A 25,535-nucleotide genomic window follows, 5' to 3' on the forward strand; every position below is an offset into this window, starting at 1 on the left:
AATAAATAAACATTTCTCTGTACTAAAGCGTTTTTATTTCTGCTCTATAAAAATATTCATTGCAATATTTATATTAGCATAATATATGTATTATAATATATTAATTGCTTACTCTTTAGAAGTCTAACCTAACGACGACGGTTACCTACGACTAAGTAGTTAATTTAAAATAAGAGCATATTGGAAAGCCATACTTTAGATTTTCTTTTGAACCATTAATAAAATAAATGGAGGCAATTTTCTAAGAAGATTGTAGGCGTACTAAAGAGTAAGGTCAGAACAAATTAATAGAACGTTTATAGCATACAGTTGGGATGGGCCTAACAGTTAAATTCAATTAATGAAGAAATCATAAAACTTCAATTAAGCTCCCACCAGACGCCTAAATAAACCCCTAAATACGTCATTAGAACTTGAATGGGGACCGGAAACTGCCCTGTCACATGTCAAATGACGTTCTTCCGGTGGTGTATGGTGTGGAGAAGATGGCGCATGCGTGGGTACCTGCGTTCTACGCTTGCGCCCAACAACCGCTCGTTATGATCAATAGTGCAGTACCGACGACAGCCTGTTGGGTCGTACTTTCGCTCTAGTGTCCTGACGGCTCCTTTTTTCGGTTATCCGTTCTTTAAATTATTCAAGGTGTCGGTTTCAAGCAGTGTCCTACCAGGGGCTATCACGATGAAGATGCTGGCAGCAGAAGGTCCGGACATAACACCGGTTGAATCCTGTAAGTACAAAAGATTCCAAGGACCTCTAGAATCAATTGCTAACTTGATTAATGTTAAAAGCATTTAAGGCGAGGGTACTTTGTGATTGTTGAGGAAAATGACGCGCAATTCGATAGAGATGAGGTATGGAGCTATGAAGGTTTATTGATGTTGTTTTCTACTACGTAGCAAGTAATGGTAAGGTTTTGTATTTGTTATACATATATGTTTTATAAATTAATACATTGGGTCTGTATGTATAATATCGACAGGTAATAACTGCGTAGATTGAACCAAATGCAAGTTATTATTATTAAATTGAAGATTTTTTGAATGCTTCATATCTACGGTTAGGCTTAGAATCAATTGCGACGTCATAGGGATACATTTTGATATACTAGAAATATGAGTCATATTTATTTATTAATACGATGTTTTCGTTAATAACAAGCTGATAACAAAGAAATAATTGTAGTTCTCCTCTTGAAAGAAACTCATAAAAAAAATTAATGCGCCGATATCTCTATTATAGAGAGGGTACGACTATACAATAATAATGCTCAATAACTGTTTTAACAAATCAGTTAAAGCTTCAATATAACTATTTTTTTGGTTTCTTAAATTGAGATATAGGAAAAATAAACTTTTACATGGCATAAAGGTACGATTACTATTTAGAAACAGGTACCAACATCATTATATTATTTCACAAGATATCGTAAGTTTTTACCCATCTTAAAACAATTTTATAATTTCTTTCTCCCTTACAAAGCTTCAGTATTCCTGTACTAAAACGTTTTACCCATTCACATTGACGCAGATAAAAGCTAGTTACTGGAGCCATTAACAAAGAGAAGCTAGTTTCAAAAATGGTTTTGGAAGTCTTTCAGCTTGTCATAGAGTACAGGCATATTGCGTCATGTTACACGTAGAGAATGCATGGCTAATGACACATTAGCGAGAAACCCAAGAGAAACCATTGTGTTACTGTCTAGACGTCAATAAAAGTCGAAGCTTTTATAAGCTTTTATCTAATGTTTTGTCACACACCTCTATCCTTTATACATCTCTATAGAGAGTTTTGAGCAAATGATCTCAAGTTAAAGCTTTTGGAGCTTTAAGGGTAGAATCAAATGGACAAGGAAAATACTATAATTAGAGGCTAGATACAATATAGTTAATATCGATTAAAATATATTTTCACAAAAGCTCTACGTATTACATACTCTACGTATTTTCTGTAATAAATTCAAAATTTTCTAGAATCTTCTGAAAATAGATAGGTAATTATAATTTCATATAACGAGGCTGTCCATATTTTTGGCACTCAAATTATCGCTTAAACATTATATAACTACATTCACAGCACATTGATACCAATCTGATAAGCTAAAATGTACCAGCATTATTGATAGGTTATCGAAACAAAATTGACTTCTCATGCACTAATTTCAGAACATACATTACATTAAATACTTACATCAATCATTGCGAAATTTAAAGACCTTGATTGATGTTTTAGAGTAAAGATCACACTTGCTTTATATTATGTCATTTTCGTTTCCATTGCAAAAAAAGAGCATATTTTATGCCAGTTGAATTGAATTCAAACTAGAAAGATATTAGATGTCACACAAGCTCCTAGCATGTTCTGTTTTAAACTAGGTACCTCTTTTACGGCCACTGTAAAATTTATTATAACCTATAAAATCTTGTAACATATGTGACTTTAACATTCGAAGTTAGAACTTATTTCAGAGTAGGTACTTATAATAAATATTGGTATCTTTATATAAACTATTAGTATAACCAGGCGCATTTTGAAGCGATATTAGTTTCCCAACCATTATAGACCGGATGGGATGGAAATGATGGGATGGCGACAAAAAATGGGATTACTGAAGCAGTCGGATAGAATGACACTTGGGTGTTCCACGTTAATGGTTTGCAAACAAATAAAGTGATAACACGTAAAAAGGTGTGCTAATTTGTAAAAAAATCAAAGAGAAAATAATCCAACAATGTTCTGTAATACATCAGACATCTGGTATCATCAGACATCAACATAAGAATTAATTAAGCAGTCTCTTTAAGAGAAATAATATTATAGGTAAGTATGACTTCATATCTAACATTAATTTTGTCCCTAGTCTAGAGATACATCATATATTTTAAAAGGAAGATTAACATAGTTTAGTCTGCAACATTTTCCTACAAACTCAGAGTGGAATGAAGAACTCTTTAGAGAGGAGCCCTCGCGCTCGGAAGCCCTCCAGCTATTTTAATTTAATGCTCAGACTGTATTTTTATGCTAAAAGCATTTTCACGCATCCCTTTATCTTGCTATAAACATATTGAGATAGCATGATGTTCTTGAAATGATATCTCTCATATACATTTTTAATACGGTCGGTTGACGGTTCACAGATTTTTCAAGAATTTAGATGATAATATTCTGTTTATAAGTGTTTGTTATTTGAGACTTTAACGCGCAAGTCACAACCTCATAAAGTAATAAGTCTTAATAATATTTTTAAGCTATTGCATAGCTTCTATCGCGGGCCTTGAGCGCGGGGACCGAATCGAGAAATTCCATAACGAAAGAACCTCACGCTCCCCACTCCGACGGGCTCGGAGGTGTGGCTTGAAGGCATGCTATGCAATAGCTTTACCGCGGCAGTCCCGAGTGTTCTTTGTTTTTCTGTATTATCATCATACTTTATATTGTTTAACCTAAGTAGATACTTCATTAGTTCGATGGCCTTAACAGGCTTCGATTATGTTAAGAAGGCTATTAAATCACTGTCATGGAAAAAATCACTAATAGTATTACGTTATTATGCCTGATCGTTGACCTGTCGGTCTTTATCATGAGAACTTGTAGGATTTTAATCAATAGACAATAGTATTACAATAATGAATACATTACGTTTAGGTACCTACTTTGTTATGATATTTGTGATATATATTATATGTTATTATATGTAAATGACAATGAAATAATAGACATAATATGAAAAATTTATTCTACAAGTTGGGAATAGGATAGTTAGTTATTGTTTAAAGACATCAGTATGTTGTGAAACCTGACCTTGATTGTAATTTGTAATGATTATAAAATCAAATTTAAACTTCAGCAGGTAAAGAATTAACATAAACCTCGAATTTATTAACCCCGACTGTATAAATCATGATTACACGAGATTATAGGCTTAAAAGGATAAAGAGTTTCTAGAAATTTCGTCTGGAATTTTTTGGTCACATTTTTACAAGCATTCAATTTATATCGTTAGGTTCAAGCATCAATTTTGCTGGTTGTTGAATGCTATCCAATTATTTGTAGACTGCTGTAAGATGTCTTAGGTATGTACTTGCATAAAATAAAATATTTGGATTTTCTTGATGTATGTTTTTTTAATGATCTTATATTATTTTTAATAAAACTTTATCGGTATTGGTATCGGAAAAAGTATAGTTATAACCTTAACATAAAATATAATTTTAACTATTATTTATTAAATTACGAATAATATTATCTACGTATGTCATCGCAAAGGCTTTCAATTGAAATGCACCTATTTATTGAAATCAATAATCATGACGACATTTTTTTCTCGTTTTTTACTCTCTCTCAAAGAGTAAACTAAATATTATATACGGAAACTTATAACTACTACAAGAACATGTATTACCTATAAGAACATTGATGTTATTATGATATTGTTATATGCTACAAAATTATATCAATTTCAAGACGGTATTGTAGCGCGCCCCGTCGAACCTTATTACGCAGTAATTCAAGTAACTACATCGCTATTCGCTTCGAAATTAATATTTGAAATTCACGTCTCTTTATATTTTTATCGTGGAAATAAATTTCATTTTTTACTCTTAAATGAAAACAAGATATAAATGGAATATTTATTTGATAATAAAACAAGAGAAAATGAAACATTTTAGACATATTTTTATTTAAGCTAGACAGTACGTGAGCTAGGCCGACTGAATTAGTTAAAAGTTGTTATTGCAGAGAGACTCCCCGCAGTCATAGCTTTAAGATTCTGTTACAATATTTAGTTGGATATCATTTTTAATACTTATTCCTTCCATTTTATGATATAGTAACTACGTACATATTTACAACAGACGACGTTAATATGTTGCGACTTTAATATATCTACCTAATAATGTTTTATAATAATAAAACATTACGTACTAAACTAATAAGTTTAGTACCTACATATTTTATAAACCTATATTATGAATTACGTTATAAGCTTTGGCAACTACATTGAGTTTTCATATTCAATAAGAATACCTTTAAATTATTAACCTTGTCCATCAACATCTTTTCCGCCCAATGAAAATTGTCGTTTCATTAATTTGCGATTAATATCGAGCTTGAACGAACAATTTATATAATTAATAAACGTTTCCATCAGCTGCCATCTTCGTAATTTTCATAAAATGAGCGCACATATCCATTAGTTAATAATCCATACTAATATTATAAATGCGAAAGTAACTCTGTCTGTCTGTTACTCAATCACGCCTTAACTACTGAACCAATTTGCATGAAATTTGGTATAGAGATATTTTGATACCCGAGAAAGGACATAGGCTACTCTTTACCCCGGGACATAGGATAGGTTTTATCCCGGAAATCCCACGGGAACGGGTACTATGCGGGTTTAAACCCGCATAGTACATGCGGGTTTTTCTTTGACTGTGCGGAAGAAGCCGCGGGTGGAAAGCTAGTAATCATATAAAATAGGTATAGTAACAGCTCAGGTTACACATTTTATTTCCCGTAGTTTTATTTCTTTACTAGCTGTTGCCCGCGACTTCGTCCGCGATTAGGTCGTTTTTCGTCATTCGTTGTTTAAAAAAAATACGTGACACTTTATTTTAAAATTTTCTTAATTATTGTCTCTTATAAAATTTAACTACATTAAAATTGAACACTCTGATAAGAAAATCTTAAAATCTGAAGAAAACATGAATGTGGTTTAAATTCTACATTACTTAGTATCAAATAATAATCTAAATTAAATGTAGATTAACAGTTTGAGCACACCATTATAGAATATGTACCTAAGTATTAAATTACGTTAGTTTACATAGTAACTTTACTAAAAACACGATGACTATCTTTCGCGCTCGATACCACAAACTAAGCATGTTTGTGGTACGTGGCCCGCGTCACTTGACCCCCATCTGGATCCATGATGATGATTCCATCCTGAAGATGATTCAGAAGATGATTCTGAAGATGATTCTGAAGATGATTCTGAAGATGATCCAGGATGATTCCATCCTGAAGATGATTTCTTTTGCCTGGAAGAAATCACCTCGCCTAACAAGTCGCCTAACAAATATAATGTGTTTTCTTATAAAACCGTAACATAATTTATTTTATCTACTTAAATAATGAAAATGATATATTTATAAAATATAAAACATATTATTTAAAATGATTAAAAATAAATAAATGAAGCAACTACGATTCAAAGAAAACATCTTTTTCAGTGTGAAAATGCTCTAAGCAATCCTGGATGATGAACTGTATATCATGTACCTACTCTGATCCCAGTACGGTCGGTACGTCGATAGCCATAACGATTAATATTATAATCAGATAACCGCAAAATAAAAACATTACTTGTAAAGTTGTGAGTGCAAAATTTACGTTTCATTTGGCAATAACATTTTTTTCGGTACTAAAACGTAGTAGTTTGATATGTGGTTGGCTGCCCCTCCTCTCCTTCCTGAAAAATATCCTCCAAAATTTCCTGCGATACTTCCAATGATTGAACCATTGGACGTTGGACATTAACTTCAGTCAAAAATTGACGAAGCGGATGATTACTAATTTCCACTTAATCCTCGCTGCTACTGTCTTTATCATCAAATCATCAATTTTCAAGTGGTGTAGTAAAAATATCAGCAGAAATCGACTTCCAAAGGCGATATAATTTTATTAGCATTGAATAAAAAAATCAAAAGTTAACTGTAAATCTATAAAAAAAGCTAAGTACTTACAAATAAAATTTTATCAAAAACTTCTGTTCCCAATGCACCTCAAAATAATAAAAGAATCATTCATTTCATTTCATTTCAATAAATACCTGTAAGTAACAACTTACCTTTTGTGGGAACGCATGATGGTGAAAATTCACAAAACACGAAGATTGCATTTGATATTTTTGGTTTTATGGCATTCAATTGCTTTATAAATATCACTACATAGTATAAAAAAGTCGCTTTCTGTGTCCCTATGTCCCTATGTCCCTTTGTATGCTTAAATCTTTAAAACTTCGCAACAGATTTTGATGCGGTTTTTTTAATAGATAGACTGATTCAAGAGGAAGGTTTTAGTACATAATTTATTAGGTTTTAGACAAAGCGGACGAAGCCGCGGGCGGTAAGCTAGTAAATTTATAAAACACGAAGATTTTAAAAATTGTAACTAATGAACACAACAATATATTATTATACTCTTTGGAACACAATCATTAGATTAACTGTAGATAATGGTGTCTATTTTTACTTAAAATAATAAACATCTAAGTACCCTCACTTTAAAAAAAATGTAGTTTATTATTTACACGAAATATATCTTATAGGGAACTGAAGATATGGGTTAAAGAGTTAAATAAATAAATAACATAATTATATTTAAATTATTAATTTTTAACATTGTGTTCAGTAGTGTTAACATGTAAATTGATTTGATTTTTACGAAATCTCATAGATGGCGCTGTTACAAAATTAACATTATACAACTTACATTCTTTAAGCTATGTTTCTCTTCCCAAGTTACTTAAATGGCATAATTTTTATAGTGTCAATCTAGATATTGTCAAACAACATTTATATATGCGTCATTTGATTATTAATTTCCAATAGTTAACGTGTAAATTGATTTGATTTTTATAACATTTAATAGATGGCGCTGTTTCTAATTTGTCTTTATACTACTAAATTCATTAAACTGTTTCTCTGCCCAAATTACGTAAATGACATAGTTTTTATTTTGTAAAGCTAGATAATAGCATGGCTTACTCGAAACCAACATTTAAACATGAGTCTTTAGATTGTACGCTGTCGTAATACACGGAATACGTAAGAAAAATAAAGGTTCACAGCTCCTCCCCCGTAGATGATAGCTTGATAATATGTAGCCTATAGCCTCACCCGACCTGTTAGTAATATTCATGCAAAATTTGAAGTCAATCTATGCAGTACTTTTCGAGATTAGCTCGGACAAACATACAGACAAACAGACAAACAGACAAACAGACAAACAGACAAAAATTCTAAAAACTATGTTTTTGGCTTCTATATCGATTATAGATCACGGCCCAGGTATTCTTTTAAAAAAATATTCAATGTACAGTTTTGACTTTCCTACGATTTTATTATATGTATAGATTTAAAGGGCTCTAAGAAGAGTCTAATGATAAGGTTATTTATTTAAAGTCTAAATCAATTAGTAAAGTGAATTAATAATTATTAATAGCAAACATTAGATAGATACAAAATAATTGTGACGTAGCGCATCGCTAACATCGCAACAAAATCGATTTTCAGGTAAAGTAATGTACATTTCTTTCCACTTTGATGTTTATTATATAATGAATGGTCGAATATAATAAGAAACCGTAGGAAGTCACCAAAAGTAAAATTAATTATGAAATAATGAGCGGAATTGTTTTGAAAGTCGTTGTATGACATTAAGCTCGTATATAAAAACTTGTTAATTAACACAAAGTTTTATTTATTAAGAAACAAAACTCGTCATATTCAGCACTCTCATATAAACGGTTAGAAGAGAAGCGAAAGTGATGTAAAAATAATAAATACCTACAAATAAAACAAACTGGTGGCGTAAGCAACAAAAACAATAATTCTCTTGGATTATTGACATGCATTCACATGGTTTCCTTTAAAAAATATCGATAGGAATAATAACTTAGAGAGGAGCATACGATTGCTATTTCGATTTTAATAAATATTAAACTTTTAAAAAATAACAGAATAATCTTTCTGTCACAGACGAAAGATTTTTTGTCACAGTCGAAAGAACAGACCAAACATAAACAATATTGGTAAGGAATGGTCAATGGTATTCAATATTAATTTCCCCACCATAGGAACACCATTACCTATGGTAATAATGTTATAGGTATATCATTACGATGATAGCATATATGTATTTTCGGCACAATCAATAATTCTAAATGTCATCGAGTGTTTGTGATGAAGGCGCCATGTGCACTTGACTTACGTAACTGTAACTCATCCTACGCCATTTAATTACCAAAGTAAACTCGTCTAAATAACATTGCTTGTTTATTTGTGAAAATAAAGCTTAATTAATTATTTTGATTATTCTGTGGCTTCCTTTTTTTCCCACTAAAAATAGCTACAAAAGGAAAAATACTTTTCATCTTATATAACTTTACACAAAGCAATATCTCTTTCAAGTGAAAATTGCTTGTTTGATGTTAAAATCTATAAGGTATTATTTATTATTCACATAACACAATATAAATTATTATACCAGTAAATATCAATTTAAAATTCACTAAAGGAATACTTATAGGTGTTAAACTGCTTTCCACACTCATGAGTTTAAAAGTCTTGATGAATATTAATAACTTTTTCATCGGAAAATGATCGTGCAAAGCAAAAATAAATAAAAAGATCTGGATACTCTGGATTAATACATACTAATTTATCTATGTTATAATTGAAACTGCTGACTGCTATACTAAAAATTTTCGTCATTTTATAATTTTGACTTCTTACTGATACACAAAGCTTTAGGTAATGTGTCACCCTTTTTAAAGGGTCAAACAAGGTACGTAGAGACAGTTGGAGGTCAAACAATCGCACTAAACAAATCTTTATTAGATAGAGTCTGTTGCTGTTGAATTTTAATCAAATCTATTTCGATGTTTGTAAAGGCGTACCTTATTTTCTTTATGTCAAATTAGGTACTTATTTCTTAGAAGAAAATGAAATTGTTATCTGTGAAACCTTGGATAATAAACTCAAATTAATTAGTTTTAAATGTATTCTCTCTAAACCCAAATCAATTCAGAAATTACCTGACCAATAATAAAGTGACACAATCATAGCTTTGACACTGAAAAGCGTGTGTAACCAGAGGTCCTTGCATCCATCGAACAATACACCAAATACAAAACATAATATGTCTTTAGCTAATCACATACCTACTTTTCCATAAAGAAAAATCAATTAGCGAAACAGTCTGAAATAAATGTGTCTGCTCAATACCACTTAAGGGAGACGGGCTTTTATGTCTATCTCTGTTCTGGAAAGGGTTTTTATCCCAACTAATACGAGACTCTATCTAACGATACATTTAGCTAATCTCCTACTTATAAAAAATTATCTGTAAAGTTCTTATGAAATTTACCTGCGTAATATCATACTCATAGACTAACGAACAACTCACTTACGTACTAATGCTCTTACGTACTAACTCACTCACATACTAACTCACTAACATACTAACTAAATACACGTGTACACTAGTTGATGAAACGATTAGATTCCTCCATACACGTGTATGTACCACGTGACGTACGTCTCTGACAGCTGCATTTATTTTTAATTGACCGTACAAATAGCTGTGGGTGGGGTAAACTCTACTTTTATTTTATCGTGTTTATCAACGCTACTCTCATTTTATTTTCTCTTTTAAAGATAAGTTCAAAGGCGGTTTAAAAAAAAAGTATTTATTCGGTATTATCGTTCAAGGTTATCTTTAAACACGACTGTTTCGTGTTTTACTTTATCTGAAAAAGGGTCGGTTTCACTGTGGCGTAAACGGTTGTTTTACGGATAAGCAAGCTTATTGTAAAATGTGATGATCAAAATTCAAATTGTGTCATGTTCTTCTTTTCGACTGTGACATAAGGGTGAAAATATTATATCATAACAAAAACCGTAGTTATAGTAATGTACTTGTAAACATTCGATTTCAAATTGAAATATAAATGAATTCAAAAAGATTGCTATTTTCTTTAAGGGTTGATTAAAGGTTGCTTGTATATGAGATGCAATAATAAATTATTTTATAGTTTATAGGATATTCTATACATTTGTGAGGCCATTGTAATTTTTAGGCCTTTCTATTTTCAACCAAAAATTCGAGCTTTTAATTCAATCAAAACATATCATACACCTATACCGAATTGAATATTGAACATCGGTGTAGTATTCGATGAAAAATACTATTTTTAACAGTGACCAAAGCTGCTGCCGCCGAAATGGGTCACTGAAAGAATTATTATCAGTGCATCGCCGACCTATAAACCAGCGGACTTATCGATTTTATTGTGTTTCTTGGCTTCTCTACAGATAGAATTACTGTCACTTTATAGACCTAACTGTAAAACTCTTTGTTGAGGTTGATTTAGTAAAATGCTGTAAGCTCTTATGCTGAAAATATAGAGACTAAACAGCAGTCGCAATAATGCTTTTCGTGCAATATATTGCTTGTTGTATTAATTAAATACAACCATATTATTAATTATTTTTGAAAAAAAAGTAAAATATCAAGGATAACACTAGGATATCATCACATAATCACTTCTTTGTGAAACTTTCCAGACTTATACCTACTTATACCTTGCACGCCTCATTACGCAAACCCAGGGGTCAAAGGTTAATCCCGCACCGATCATAACCATCCTAACTAAACAGGGAATAACAAGGACCACGTGACAATCACGTGTAGAATGTTATACCGAGTAACGTGCTTCCCTTACTACTTTCTCACTGACATTCAAGAAATTCTGACATTTACGTAAACATGGCCGACCTTACACTACAAGTATTTATATTTCGCTCGACGTTTATGGAGTTCTTTATTTATTACGTTCCCGGGAATTGCCATAAATTGAGGATTACTGTTTAGGGCGACACTACAGTCTCTAAGGATCTTTTGCAATGCGATTCTATTTATGAAGCTAAACGGTTTTAATATTTGCGTTGGATAAAGTTGAACATTTTAACCTAGTTTTGCTGCTGTCATATTACTTATTATTCGAAAAATACGGTCCAAAAACAATAAAAAACATTATGAATATATAGTTAATATGAAATCAGTCAAATCTATTTATTGTAAATCAATTGATTATTTTGTTAACAGTCACGCATATCCTCATGTATAAGGTTTTGTTCGTATATAATATTATGTAATCGATTGTTTACTTACTTCAGTAAGGCTTCGCTTACAAATCGGTTTTAATTATATTGTATTACAGTAGGTTTTGCTAATTATTTAGCTAAGGTTAAGGGTGAGCTCATGCCGGCCTGTTCATTTTTTCAGTTCATTTCATTTCTGTCTCGATTAATTAAACTAAGAGAAAGCTTAGAGTAAATTCAATTTTGCTTATTATCTTGTTCATTATTTTGTAAAGTGTTGTCCCTACAAATACTATAAATGCGAAAGTAACTGTCTGTCGATCTATGTGTCTGCCTCTTCTTCACGCCTAAAACACGTAACGGATTTTGATGATAATTTACAGTGATATAGCTTAATATGTAGATAATAAAGAAAAATATCATTTAGTGACCCGCGAGCTTTCGTGTGTGAAACCGAGCGACGCAGCTAGTTTCAGATAATTGAAGAAGCAACAGTTGAATAAAATTCAGATAAAACTTTATCATTTAAATATGATTTAAATTTTAAACAGAGATACCACTTGCGAATATAGTCCATTAAATTTTTAATGAACCTTTCTGCAATTGTGAAATGAATTTCATTTCGCAGTGAAATAGAACAAGTTAAATAAAATTATTAGATACATAAAAACCTTCTTATACTTACCTATCTAATAATAATATAAAATTAATGAATAATATGATTATAACAGGTAAATATTTCTCGTCTGTTTTACTATTGTAGCGCATAGTTATACTAAAAATACTCAAAAAGCAATAAAATTGTTGAATATATTAATTAATCAAATAAGTTACAATTTTAACAAAAACACTATGATATTTAGGTATAAACTGCATTCTGCGTATGAATAACACCCAATTATTATTGTTATAGCAAAATGAATGCAGTGCTGGCCAAATGTGAGAAATAAATTAACGGGAAAAGCTAGTTATAAATTCTAGAATACAATGGAAGCGCTCCAATGGCGACCCGTTGGAGCCCTATTTATTATCAAAGACTGAAATATTTAGGTTATGAATTCAATTTCATCTCTATTTCGCCGCAGGCTTTGTTTCTACTTACTTTGTCTCTTTAAATGGAAAGATTTGAGCCTTATTGTTGCAAGGCTTCTGCCCTTTAGATAGGATGGATATTTATCAAAGAGGGGTTATTATTTGAGCATGCATATGAACTTTATAGGTTTATGTGTTGCCTTGTTACAATGTTTTCTTTTTTTAATATTAATGTAATTTAATTTTCGTTTCAATTTAGAGCAAATGTAATGAAAAGTAGGCTGAAGCTTGAAACTATTGGTAATTTCATTAATTACAATGTTTCTCAGAGATCTGCTCCGTTAAAGCTTAAAACATTACTTAGAAAAACTGCGCAGAACCTTAATCAAGAATCTCTATGTAATAGAAAATTATAAATATCATACTGATGGTTTTCACCTTTACGATATTCGCGACCTTTACATGAAACCTTAGTACCAGGGTGGCATCAAACGAAAGGAGACATCAAAATATTCGACATTGGCTGGCTTATTGAAACTCGTCATACATACCGTGACACCGCGAATTCTGTAATGAAGGTAATATACCCGTATTGGCTGCTTTATGTACATTTTGTGTCGGAACCTTCTCCGGGCAAATGTAGGTCGGCTGTATTTACTAGAAGTTTCGGGTGAGCCGGCGAATTTGCGCTTTATGAACCTTGATATGTCAAAGCAAACAACAAAAAGTTCTTTGTTTATAAAGGAACTTATGAACCATGAATTTCATTATTTTCTTTAGTTATGTCGTGTATTTATTTTTTGATAAAATATCATGTTTTGTTTAAACATATCGTTTGAAAGGTTTCATTACGCTTTCATTATGGTCGATTTCTTAATTATAAGTCATCAGTTTTATATCTCAAATTATAATATAAAACGCGGCTTCAAAGCTCATAATGATTTCATAATGTAAAATTTTCCATGCTCCACTTTGGCATGTAATATTGATTAAAATAGATGTGTAGGTAGTAAAGAAACCTACGTCTTGAAATCTGAAATACAGGTGCAAAACATGAAGTGGGTGGTTTCCAGGCTAGTGAGCCTATCTTATTGTGATATATTTTAAGAACACATGTAGGTAGGTTTTATTTATACAAATATGTGTTACCTATGTAGAACATACATAAATAATATAAACGTTATTAATCCATACTTAATATTATAAATGCGAAAGTAACTCTGTCTGTCTGTCTGTTACTCAATCACGCCTAAACTACTGAACCAATTTGCATGAAATTTGGTATGGAGATATTTTGATACCCGAGAAAGGACATAGGCTACCTTTTATTGCGAAATATGTACCACGGGCGAAGCTGGGGCGGACCACTAGTACTATATAAAGTTCGTTTCTGGCGTTTAATACATGAAGTAGTAATTGCGAAAGACATCACAAGAAGTGACACACTCCATTATAGAATATGATTTGTTAATATGGTTATGGAAAACTAATAGAAAATATTATAAGAAAATGTAGGACAAACGGCATCTGTAGGTAAAGCAGCAGTGCAACAGTGAAATAAATACAAGTGTCTTTTGTTTCTTTTCAAGCGAAAAATGCATAAGCGTGGACCAATTTTCAGAACTGTAAAATCTTACGTTTTGTTCACTCAAGTGAACAACAATAGGTATGCTACCTATTCCTAAAATAAGTCTCTACAGTCTACTCTACATAATACCATTTCCTGATAAAAGATCGTTGTAGGTTAAAAATAAGCACGTATTTAATTCATACCATGAATAAAAAATAACATTACGGAGCACCTATACGTAGCTCGTAATTTAATCCGAAAAAGCTTAATAAATATAATAATATATAATTTCAGTTTTAATTATTCATCGACGTTCGGATTTTCCATTGTTCTTTATAGTACGAGATCCGGCTGCAGGATTAGTGCGTTCATCGGTTTTTTGCTGAAAACCGAATTTTTATGTATATTTATAATTAGGAGAATATATATCGACTAGGTTGCCAGTCAAAATTTGGCCGCAAGCATGTTTAATTAAAATTTTTCTAATCGATTTTTGGGAAAAAAATTCGTTCACTTGTTTTTTGAATAAAATGTAGTCTACATCACGGCAAATGATATAAAGATTCAAAAAAATCACGGTTGCCGCTTTTCACCTGGCCGCAACATCTTGGCAGCCTGGTGCAAACAGGTATGATTTCGATTCATTTTTACGTTCATAACGTACATTTATGAATCATATATCAAATTAAAGCTAATTTTTTTCTATTTATTATCATATATGGTTGCCTAATTAAATCCGGCCGCAAATAAGGGTTGCCGGCTGTTAAAAATTATAAATATTTACGCCTATTAGTACACCGACGCATTCGCGTGCGGCAGCGAAACAACGAGAAAAAGAGAGGATCGGCTGTTAATTATATTAAATCAATATTACTTTTTAAATTTGTCATTTTGAAAAGGACGACATATTTTCTTTCACTCAACCTTAAATATTCAACATCTTTAACAGCCGGCAACCCTTATTTGCGGCCGGATTTAATTAGGCAACCATATATGATAATAAATAGAAAAAAATTAGCTTTAATTTGATATATGATTCATAAATGTACGTTATGAACGTAAAAATGAATCGAAATCATACCTGTTTGCACCAGGCTGCCAAGATGTTGCGGCCAGGTGAAAAGCGGCAACCGTGATTTTTTAGAATCTTTATATCATTTGCCGTGATGTAGACTACATTTTATTCAAAAAACAAGTGAACGAATTTTTTTCCCAAAAATCGATTAGAAAAATTTTAATTAAACATGCTTGCGGCCAAATTTTGACTGGCAACCTAGTCGATATATATTCTCCTAATTATAAATATACATAAAAAGAATGCGTCGGTGTACTAATAGGCGTAAATATTTATAATTTTTAACAGCCGGCAACCCTTATTTGCAGCCGGATTTAATTAGGCAACCATATATGATAATAAATAGAAAAAAATTAGCTTTAATTTGATATATGATTCATAAATGTACGTTATGAACGTAAAAATGAATCGAAATCATACCTGTTTGCACCAGGCTGCCAAGATGTTGCGGCCAGGTGAAAAGCGGCAACCGTGATTTTTTTGAATCTTTATATCATTTGCCGTGATGTAGACTACATTTTATTCAAAAAACAAGTGAACGAATTTTTTTCCCAAAAATCGATTAGAAAAATTTTAATTAAACATGCTTGCGGCCAAATTTTGACTGGCAACCTAGTCGATATATATTCTCCTAATTATAAATATACATAAAAATTCGGTTTTCAGCAAAAAACCGATGAACGCACTAATCCTGCAGCCGGATCTTAGACTATTACCAATCATACTTATTTATATTTTGTTGCAGCCGGCGAATGGCACAGCGCGACGTTCTGGGTGCTGGTCGTGGGTGCGGCCGCTCTGCTGGCCATCATCCTCGCCGCCGTCGCCTGCTGGGTGGCGCGCAGGCGTCACTCGCTTGCTCATAAGCTCGGTAAGTTACAAGTGTTTTTGGAACGAAGTTCCATATCGCGCGTTGTAAAAGGGGGCTTGACGGAATTAAGACCAAAAGTTGTAATTTTGACAATTTTTGCTATAATTGTAACTTTGTAAGCCGTTTTGCTATAATTGTAACTTTGTAAGGCGGTGTGCGCGTGTTTTTCTGTCTGTCATTAAGAAAGGAATTTCGTACCATCCGGTTGCCCCTTGACACCTCGGATGGAATTTTTTTCGTGAATTTTGAATTGTCCTCTTTACATCCAAGTTCCAACCATGTTACATGCCTATAATTCTTCAGTAATAAATGACCTCCGTTGTTTTATGTCACTAATTAGATAAATATTACTCATACTCTCTTATTATTTTTATTTTAAGTTCGAATAATTGTTCACGCATAAAGTTTGAATAGAAGATTGTTCTAATTTGTAGTAACGGATTACCTGACCCGTTGTCACAATTGCAAATTGGTATATCATCCGTTTGCCTTAGGTATTTATTTTAAATTGAACACAGGCGGCAAACGTGGACCGGACAAGGCGCTCGTGTTCCAGCCTCCCCGACGCGCCACGGCTGTGCGCTCGCCAGGCTCCGCCACGCACTACTTGCGCAAGTCGCCGTCGCCCACCGCACCCGCGCCAGCGCCGCCGCAGCCGCAGACCCCTGCAAATCCGGTGAGTGTCATCACGTTTTGAACCACTACATAGATACCTGTCAACATCATCATCAGCCTATTGTGTTTCCACTGCTGGGACACGGGCCTCCCGTAACGATGCATTTACATCAAACGAACATTAGAACATTGCATAGAATCTTTTCGAACGCACTAATAATAACGAAGTTATGCTCTACAGTCTACACGCCTGTTTACTTACTTACACTTAAAGAATTTAACATAATAATTAATAGGGTTAGAATAAGCATTTGCTCATTTGATGTATATTCACCGTCAGCCTGAAATCCGCCACGCTAGCCAAGTCAGATATCTGTAGTGGTACAAAATTAATGGAAGCTTCTTTTGGAACTCTCAAACGAGGTCCTTACGTTGGAGCCAACTAGATTAATCAACTCTTTCATCAAGAGCCTAACTTTATATTTAAATTGCCATTGTGGTGTGCATTGAAAATGAAGAATAGCCAACGATGCGGCTGAATATTGAAAATAATTCAAGTACATCAATTAAAATAGAAAAGAAAGTAAATTTTATTCCTATGCAATGTCGGTAAAACAGTACACGGTATATAATAAAATAGATATTAAAGTAACTGCCGCCTGTCAGAACAAGTATTTCATTAAAGTTTGTAAAGCAATAATGTACATTGTATTATTGTATAGAAGCTGGATTTAACTTTAATTAATTTTGCTGCTGCGATATTAATCTAGATTCTAGACTATAGTCTTAATATTTCTTTGGTTAATACAATATTTTGTCAGACGAGGTTCTCTTCAGATTAATATACGAACGGGATATAATTTTAGATAGATACATTTACAACATTAGCATAAACGAAATTCATTATAACTTATCACCATCAATCAGATAGGTCAATTTAGTATTTATGGCATTAACATCAAGAATTCTATCACAAACTATCACAAGACCTTATAAAATATTATTAAGTATTACTTAATACTGCGAAACTGTGACCTTAACTCAAACATTTATTTATCAACAAGATTTCACTCCTCAATCGTCAAATACTTAATAATTTAGCATCCTCCATTTATTTGAACACGTATCTTCAACATTTAACTAAGAAATCCTTAACAAAACCTATATCTCCAGCCATCTGGAGGCAACAGCCCTCACTCGCCGACCGCTCCCATCGCGCCCTCCGAGCCCGCACCGCTCAGCAAGGAACTGGCCGATGTCCACGCTACTGAGAAGGTCAAGCCTCTGGAGCCTGAGACCAATGATGGCAAGCTTGGTGATCTGCATTTTAAGTTGCGGTAAGTGAACATAGCACTTAAAACTTTATTATGGAATTGGAATTCAGGTATACTGTGCTTGTGACGTATTATACAAAAACATTTGGATGAGAGTCTGTTTAGATTTTATAATCTGATACAAAAATAAAGTTTAAAGCATATACGTATAAAAAAATTGTGTTAAATTTTTTTTGTTTTTTTTTACCTTCTTCATAAAATAATGATTGCATTACAATAACTTGTGGTTTGTGCAGTTGAGGTTAAATTGGAAAAAACATGAGTTTAAAATAGATTCAATTCGGCTTTCAATAAAAAAGTTAGTAGTATCCTTTTGACATTATACATTAACGCAAACTCAAGATTTGTTTGTAAAGTCTCCTTTTAGAAAGTCTTGAAACAATTGGTACTTTCCTAATTCAAGAGATTTAAAGTTATGAAAAAGCTTACAAGTTTCTCCGAGATAACAAGAATAATATCAATGTCTTGTTTGCAGAGTAGACAAGTATTCATCATATTGAATACTTAAATAAATATTATTAATGTTATAGAAAGGAATAAAATAACAAGAAAACGTGAAGAAAACGATATTTTTTTTAGTGCGAATTTTAAAAAAGATTCTAATTTGAATTGTACACTTTATTCTTTTGTCATGTTTGTATTAAACAAGCGGTTCGCCCCGGTTTCACCCGTGGTACATTTTTACGTTCTTCCTCCATAAGAACCATCCTCGTACTTCTTGAATAATAATAATCGATAAAAAAAGAATAACTTAGCGAAAACGAAAAAAATCACCCGTTCTCGAGTTATGCGCTTACCAACACATTTTGAGATTCATTTTTAATTTTAATATTATATAGAATAGATTAAAATATAATGCATTTGTATGCTATTTACCCTTTTTAATTTATACCTAACATTACCACAAAGGATACCATGAAATTGCAATTATCAAATCAATTCCCTCACACGGAAAATCGTGATCAACACATAGCTAAATCCAATTTAATCCATACATATGCGTTATTATAAGACTAGGAAATCAATACTTGCACACCCCGCCGCCCGGGGTGAGGTAAATATATAGGTATCAACGTCCATTTAGCGTCACATTATACATATAAAATTCACATCGTCTTTATACATATACAATTCTCGTGTCAATATTAGTAACCACTCCTCCGAAATGGCTGGACCGATTCTCATGAAATTTTGAGTGCCTGTTAGGTAGATCTGAGAATTAACCAACATCTATTTTACATCATACCTAAGTGATAAGAGTGGCAGAACGTTTGTCGGGACAGCTAGTAATAAGTATTATAATATTAGATAATTTTGCATTGATTGATCAACAACTTGTTCTTGAGTAACATATGGGTGGAATTTCACTGCTTGTTGTTTCGTATACATATGTTTGCTGCGGGAAAAGGTCAACGAATAGTCGGAAGTTATTGATTCCGGTATTGGAAAGCGCAACAAAGCTTAGCTGTATGAAATAGGATATAGCGTGAGCGTGTGTAACTAGACTTGCAAATTTAAAACATGCCTATTTTTTAATGAAGCAAGACCAGCAAACGTATTAAAGTACGTTTCCTAATTCATTTCTTTTAAGGTTTCAAGGTTCCCATCCCGATTTAAATGAATTTAATTGTAATATTATCAAGATAGGTAATTGCATAATTGCAAGTTGAGGCAAATTCCTAATATTAACTTGGTGTAATTTTTTGTGAATATCAATATATTCTTCGATAAAAATGTCTACGCTGAATGCTATTTAACAATTCTGTAACAGAACTCAGAAGACAAACTATACTTGTGTAACTTTCATATTCTCACGTCGCGTGACGTGTTCTAGTAACCAATCGATGTAGGTGACCAACACCGGATATACTAAAAGCACACTAAAAGTGCGTGTAAACGGAACCCTGACGCGTCGTAAATAGATAGAGATCATTAATGACCTTCAGGAAGGTCTCGGCCGATAAATTTACGACTCCATTCGGACGTAGTAACTTCGCCATAAACTCTGTCATCCAATAAATGAACCGTTGATTTAATGTTATATTTTATATCGGTTTACTGCTTACTGAGGTAAATGGTATTCGAGTGAAATTAAATTTTATGATGTTCTGTCTATAACTCAATTATAGCTGTTTTATGCAGAGTTAAGTTTCAAAAAAATACTCGTGTAAGCAAAAAAGTCTTCTTCGCCTCCTCTTTTGAAGTTGGTTAAAAATATCTGACGAGAATTGATTGAAAACGGTTTATTTTGATACGCTAATCCATAATATTGCCACGCAATTTTATTACAATATGAGTCTAGGTCAAATTGTAAACCATCACGCAACCCTAGTTACCTACTCATGATATTTTCTTACTAACTTTACTATAATGGGTAAGTACCTATACAAAATGTAGTGACCATGAGTCATACAGCTTTACACAAGGCTCTTTCCACGACAGAACATACAACATACTGTGATTTAACCTATTTACCGTCTTATATGGAGCTAGAACAAATCTAGGTTGTCTTGGGTCACATCAATTGTTATCTTGATAATGAATCGTTTTTGTTTTGATCATAAATTTTTGTCTATTCTACAGCAATTAAAGTATTTAATTATAGAGGGATTTTACAAAGCTGTTCCTAGCCTTAAATACATTTTTGGGTACAACGATGGCGATGAAATCAGTATACATAAACATGATTACTTTGAATTTACAGCTGTTCCATCACAATACGTACTATTCATTTCTTAGTTAGATAGCATAATAATACCGCCATAATATTAGTGGTATTGTCTAAACATATTTTATCAGACGGTGCATTTACATCAAACGAATAGAAAGCTAGAGCAAGAGCAAGAGCATTCTTTCGAGCTCTACGCCTGTTTACACTAAAATATTTTGTCATAGTGGGGTTAGAATGAGCTGTCGCTCGTTTGATGTAAATGCACCGTAACAAGAAAATGATTGTTCTGTCAGGTATGAAAACGAGAAGAGTGCGTTGGTGGTGTCTGTGGTGTCCTGCCAGAATCTGCCAGGTCGTGAGCCCGCTGGTCCCGACCCTTATGTGAAGCTGCAGCTGCTGCCTGATAAACAGCATAAGGTCAAAACTAGGTAAGGATCTTAGATTATTAAATTGCCGAAGAACTGGACACGTTAATGTTATGTAATGATGTTGGTTAACTTTTTATTGAAATTGTTTAAGAATAAAAGAAACGATAATATTATGATTGCAAATATAAATAGGATCGTGACGTGATACAAAGTATTACAACCTATTTCAATTAAAAGAATTAATGATAGTGTATATCGATGATTCAATGAAAGAGCATATTAACAAAAAATGGACTAAGAAGTATTTAGTTTAAGCGCTGCTTCTTAGATACCTACTTCTTAATTTTGATGAGAACAATTTATGTGTAACTTTGTCTATCGTAAAAGATAGTTGCAACACTGTATTAACAAGAGTACTTTTCAAAGGGTTGTCCGCAAGACCCGCTGCCCAGTGTACGATGAAGACTTCACTTTCTACGGCATCGCGCCGCACCAGCTGACTGGTATCACCCTCCACTTTGTGGTGCTTAGCTTTGACAGGTGAGTTAGAAGAGCCAATATATTAGCTGATAGCCTTTATAACACTTTTTACGTTTACTTTTACACAGTAAGCTGAACATCATTTTCAGAAGGTATGAAACCGGTCACAACGATTTTTGTTTTGTTTTTCTTTTTCTGTCAAATGGTTGAATAGTTATAGAAGACTAGCGGTCCGCCCCGGCTTCGCCCGTGGTACATATTAACGTTTTCTCTACATAAGAACCATCCTCGTACTTCAAGGAATATAATAAAAAAAGAATTATCGAAATCGGTTCAGCCGTTCTCGAGTTATGGAATTACAACGAAAAGTGGCATTGATTTTTATATATTAGATAGAAAGTAGCAGTTAACAAATACCAACCATGAGAAGATGGGATATTGTGTTTCGTGTAAATTTAACTAAATTGATTGTAACCACAAACCCTTGTCTACTTGAACTATTTATTTACTAAGGATATATTTCCAGATACTCCCGTGATGAAATAATCGGTGAAGTAGTGTCCCCGCTCTCGAACCTGCAGCTGCAGAGTGGTGAGGCCATGGCGCTCTGCCGTGAAATCCAACCTCGCAGCTTGAAGGTAGATCAAATGATTTTACTAATCTTTACTAATATTATAAAGCTGAAGAGTTTGTTTGTTTGTTTGAACGCGCTAATCTCAGGAACTACTGGTCCGATTTGAAAAATTCTTTCAGTGTTAGATAGCCCATTTATCGAGGAAGGTATGTATCATCACGCTACGACTAACAGGAGTCTAGCCACGGGGGTGAAACCGCGAGGAGCAGCTAGTATTTTATAAAGTATAGTTGTACTATTATAGTATATTCTGTGGTATAGGTACTTTAATTTTAAGTTTACGTAATAAATTGTTTCAATGTGATAGTAACCTTTCAAATACAACCAGTTAACCACCAAACCTATCAATTTTGAAATTAACAAAATTCTATACGGCGAGAATTGATTTTTACACGTTATTTAATGAAACACCTTTTTCCTAACACTGCAAGAAGTTTCCGCAAGCTTTTGTGTAAAAATAGGGAGAGCCCTTCTTCCGCATAATACACAATCGATAAGTAATCATCAGCCGTGACTGTGCCGGCAGATGCGCAGCGTGGGGCGCGGCGAAGTGCTGGTGTCGCTGTGCTGGCAGCCGGCCGCCGCGCGGCTCACCGTCGTGCTGCTCAAGGCACGCAACCTGCCCAAGATGGACGTCACTGGTTTGGCTGATCCGTAAGTTGATACTTGAACTGAATGTTTTATTTGGACACATTATGATGGATTTTAGCGCTGAGCTGTTGGAAAACGTGTTAAAACTACACGTAAAAGGGTTTTTGAAAATATTACTGCCCTAAATTCCAAAATTCCTAAACAAATTGCAATATTACTGGGTTTAAATTGTTTTTGATAAAAATACAATGGCATTTTTTACATTAGGTTCCTTATAATATCTTGATGGTATCTAACATTTGAAAATGACAAATTGGATATAATCAGTTGTATTTAATACTAGCAGTCCGCCCCGGCTTCGCCCGTGGTACATATTTACGTCTCTACATAAGAACCATCCTCGTACTTCAAAGAATATAATGAAAAAAGAATTAACGAAATCGGTTCAGCCGTTCTCAAGTTATGCGCTTACCAACACATTTTTATATTATAGATTACCACCACACAACAATAGCAATAATATAATAGCAACAATAAAAGAGCCTCTATAAGTAGTTAAAATCTACAAATCAATGCACAGGTACGTAAAGATGTACCTGCTCTACAACGGGCAGCGCATCGCCAAGAAGAAGACACACGTGAAGAAGCGTACCCTGAACCCGGTGTTCAACGAGTCGTTCGTGTTCGAGGTGCCCGCCGCGCCCAACGCCACGCTCGACCACGTGTCGCTCGAGCTGCTCGTGCTGGACTGGGACAGGGTCACCAAGAATGAGGTATGAGCTGTAGCTTATTTTTTATTTGTACTTTGAAGTCTATGCATGTTTAAGATAACGATTTGTTCGACCATTAAAACCATGCTGTATGAAACTTTGTATTTGTAAATTATTTACTCATATGTGATTGGAACTTGGTATGTTGACAGATTGAAGGGTATTGTTGTTAGACGTTTTATAAGAAGCTGATGGGATGAGAAATTGTTAAAATGAACATTCAAATTAACGATATTTTAACGGATTTGACACGAAAGCATTTAGCTCAGATGAGATAGTGCCGCCCTTTAGATACCATTTTCTAAGCTTCACAAACTTTTAAAAACAAAAGCAACAACACCCACATCCTTCCATTCATTCCCATTAAGATTATTTTAATTCACATTAATAAAACAATTGTTTGTTGATAAAGATAAATAATATTTTATTTTACTAAAAACTAGCTGTGCCGCGCGGTTTCACCCGCATGGCTCCGCTCCTGTTGGTCTTATATATATATATATATATATATATGCCTATATGCCTATATTACTCATGGATAATGTAGCTTTCGAATGGTGAAAGAATTTTTAAAATCGGTCCAGTAGTTTATGAGCCTATTCATTACAAACAAACAAACAAAGTTTTCCTCTTTATAATATTAGTGTAGATAATAGATATAGTTAACATAATGTAATATTTGCTGTTATCACAGGTGATCGGTCGCGTGGAGCTGGGCGCGAACGGCACGGGCAGCGCGCGGCACCACTGGCGCGAGGTGCAGGCCGCGCCGCGACGGCAGATCGCTGACTGGCACAAACTGAAGGAGTAGACCACTTACCACTAACATACAGATTACAGTCTTATGTACGCCAAATAACTACTTGAGTCTATGCAGTCTTTTGTTTTAGTTAGGCTCTAAACTCGTAAAACACCTTACCGATTTAACACCGAATAACTGCTCATATGCAGCGGTCCTTCTCGGTCAGAAGAAAGTGATTTAACAACGGTATTAAAATTGAAATCTATAAGAACAACGTATATTGAAGCGTTATGAGAAAAATTCAAATTATAGAGTGAACTAATCAATACTTTTTCAGAACTCACATAACATTCTGATACCTACATGAAGTCGTTTTGTCAAAGAGCTCTGCTCTGCTAGCAATTTCACAACAACATGTCTGCCCATTTTTGGAGCATCGCACGAAATATACTAAACATTTAATACCAGTATAACAGTTATGCCCATTACCTAAACGCCGCGTCAGAAGCGTAGCGTGCCTTGGCGGGGCCCCGTATAAAAATTTGTTTGGGGGCCCTTAGGAAGGGTAAAGATTTCTCACAAAAGCGCACGTTGGGGGCCCCCTTGGCGCGGGGGCCCCGTATAATTGATACGGCAGATACGGCGGTAGCTACGCCCCTGCGCCGCGTATAAAATACTTTCAACTAACCTAGACCTATTATTAAATTGCGTGCGGAAAGCTATGTTTAAATTAGCTACACGGCAATGAAATCCTAACTGCTAAAAGAAAGTGTGTATATGAAAGATCATGCGATTATAACCGCTCCGGGAATGCCATTTTCGTGCGTACAACGGTTTGTGGTATAGTTATTTGGCGTCGAATATTTGTGTGAATTTGCTGTAAAGTTA

General features: G+C 33.6%; 1 protein-coding gene across 1 annotated transcript; it reads left to right on the top strand.

Moving 5' to 3' along the window:
• Positions 1 to 533: 533 nt before the first annotated feature.
• Positions 534 to 25,143, top strand: LOC123698392 (synaptotagmin-4). The gene is made up of 10 exons (XM_045645000.1): positions 534 to 730; positions 16,317 to 16,442; positions 16,961 to 17,118; positions 18,231 to 18,394; positions 21,356 to 21,490; positions 21,857 to 21,970; positions 22,437 to 22,548; positions 23,071 to 23,198; positions 23,716 to 23,908; positions 24,600 to 25,143. Exons 1-10 carry the CDS (start codon positions 682 to 684, stop codon positions 24,714 to 24,716), a joined length of 1,296 nt encoding a protein of 431 aa, XP_045500956.1. The 5' UTR covers positions 534 to 681; the 3' UTR covers positions 24,717 to 25,143.
• The last annotated feature ends 392 nt before the right edge of the window (positions 25,144 to 25,535 follow it).

This window comes from Colias croceus, chromosome 16 (genome assembly GCF_905220415.1).
Source record: "Colias croceus chromosome 16, ilColCroc2.1".
NCBI classification, from domain to species: domain Eukaryota; kingdom Metazoa; phylum Arthropoda; class Insecta; order Lepidoptera; family Pieridae; genus Colias; species Colias croceus.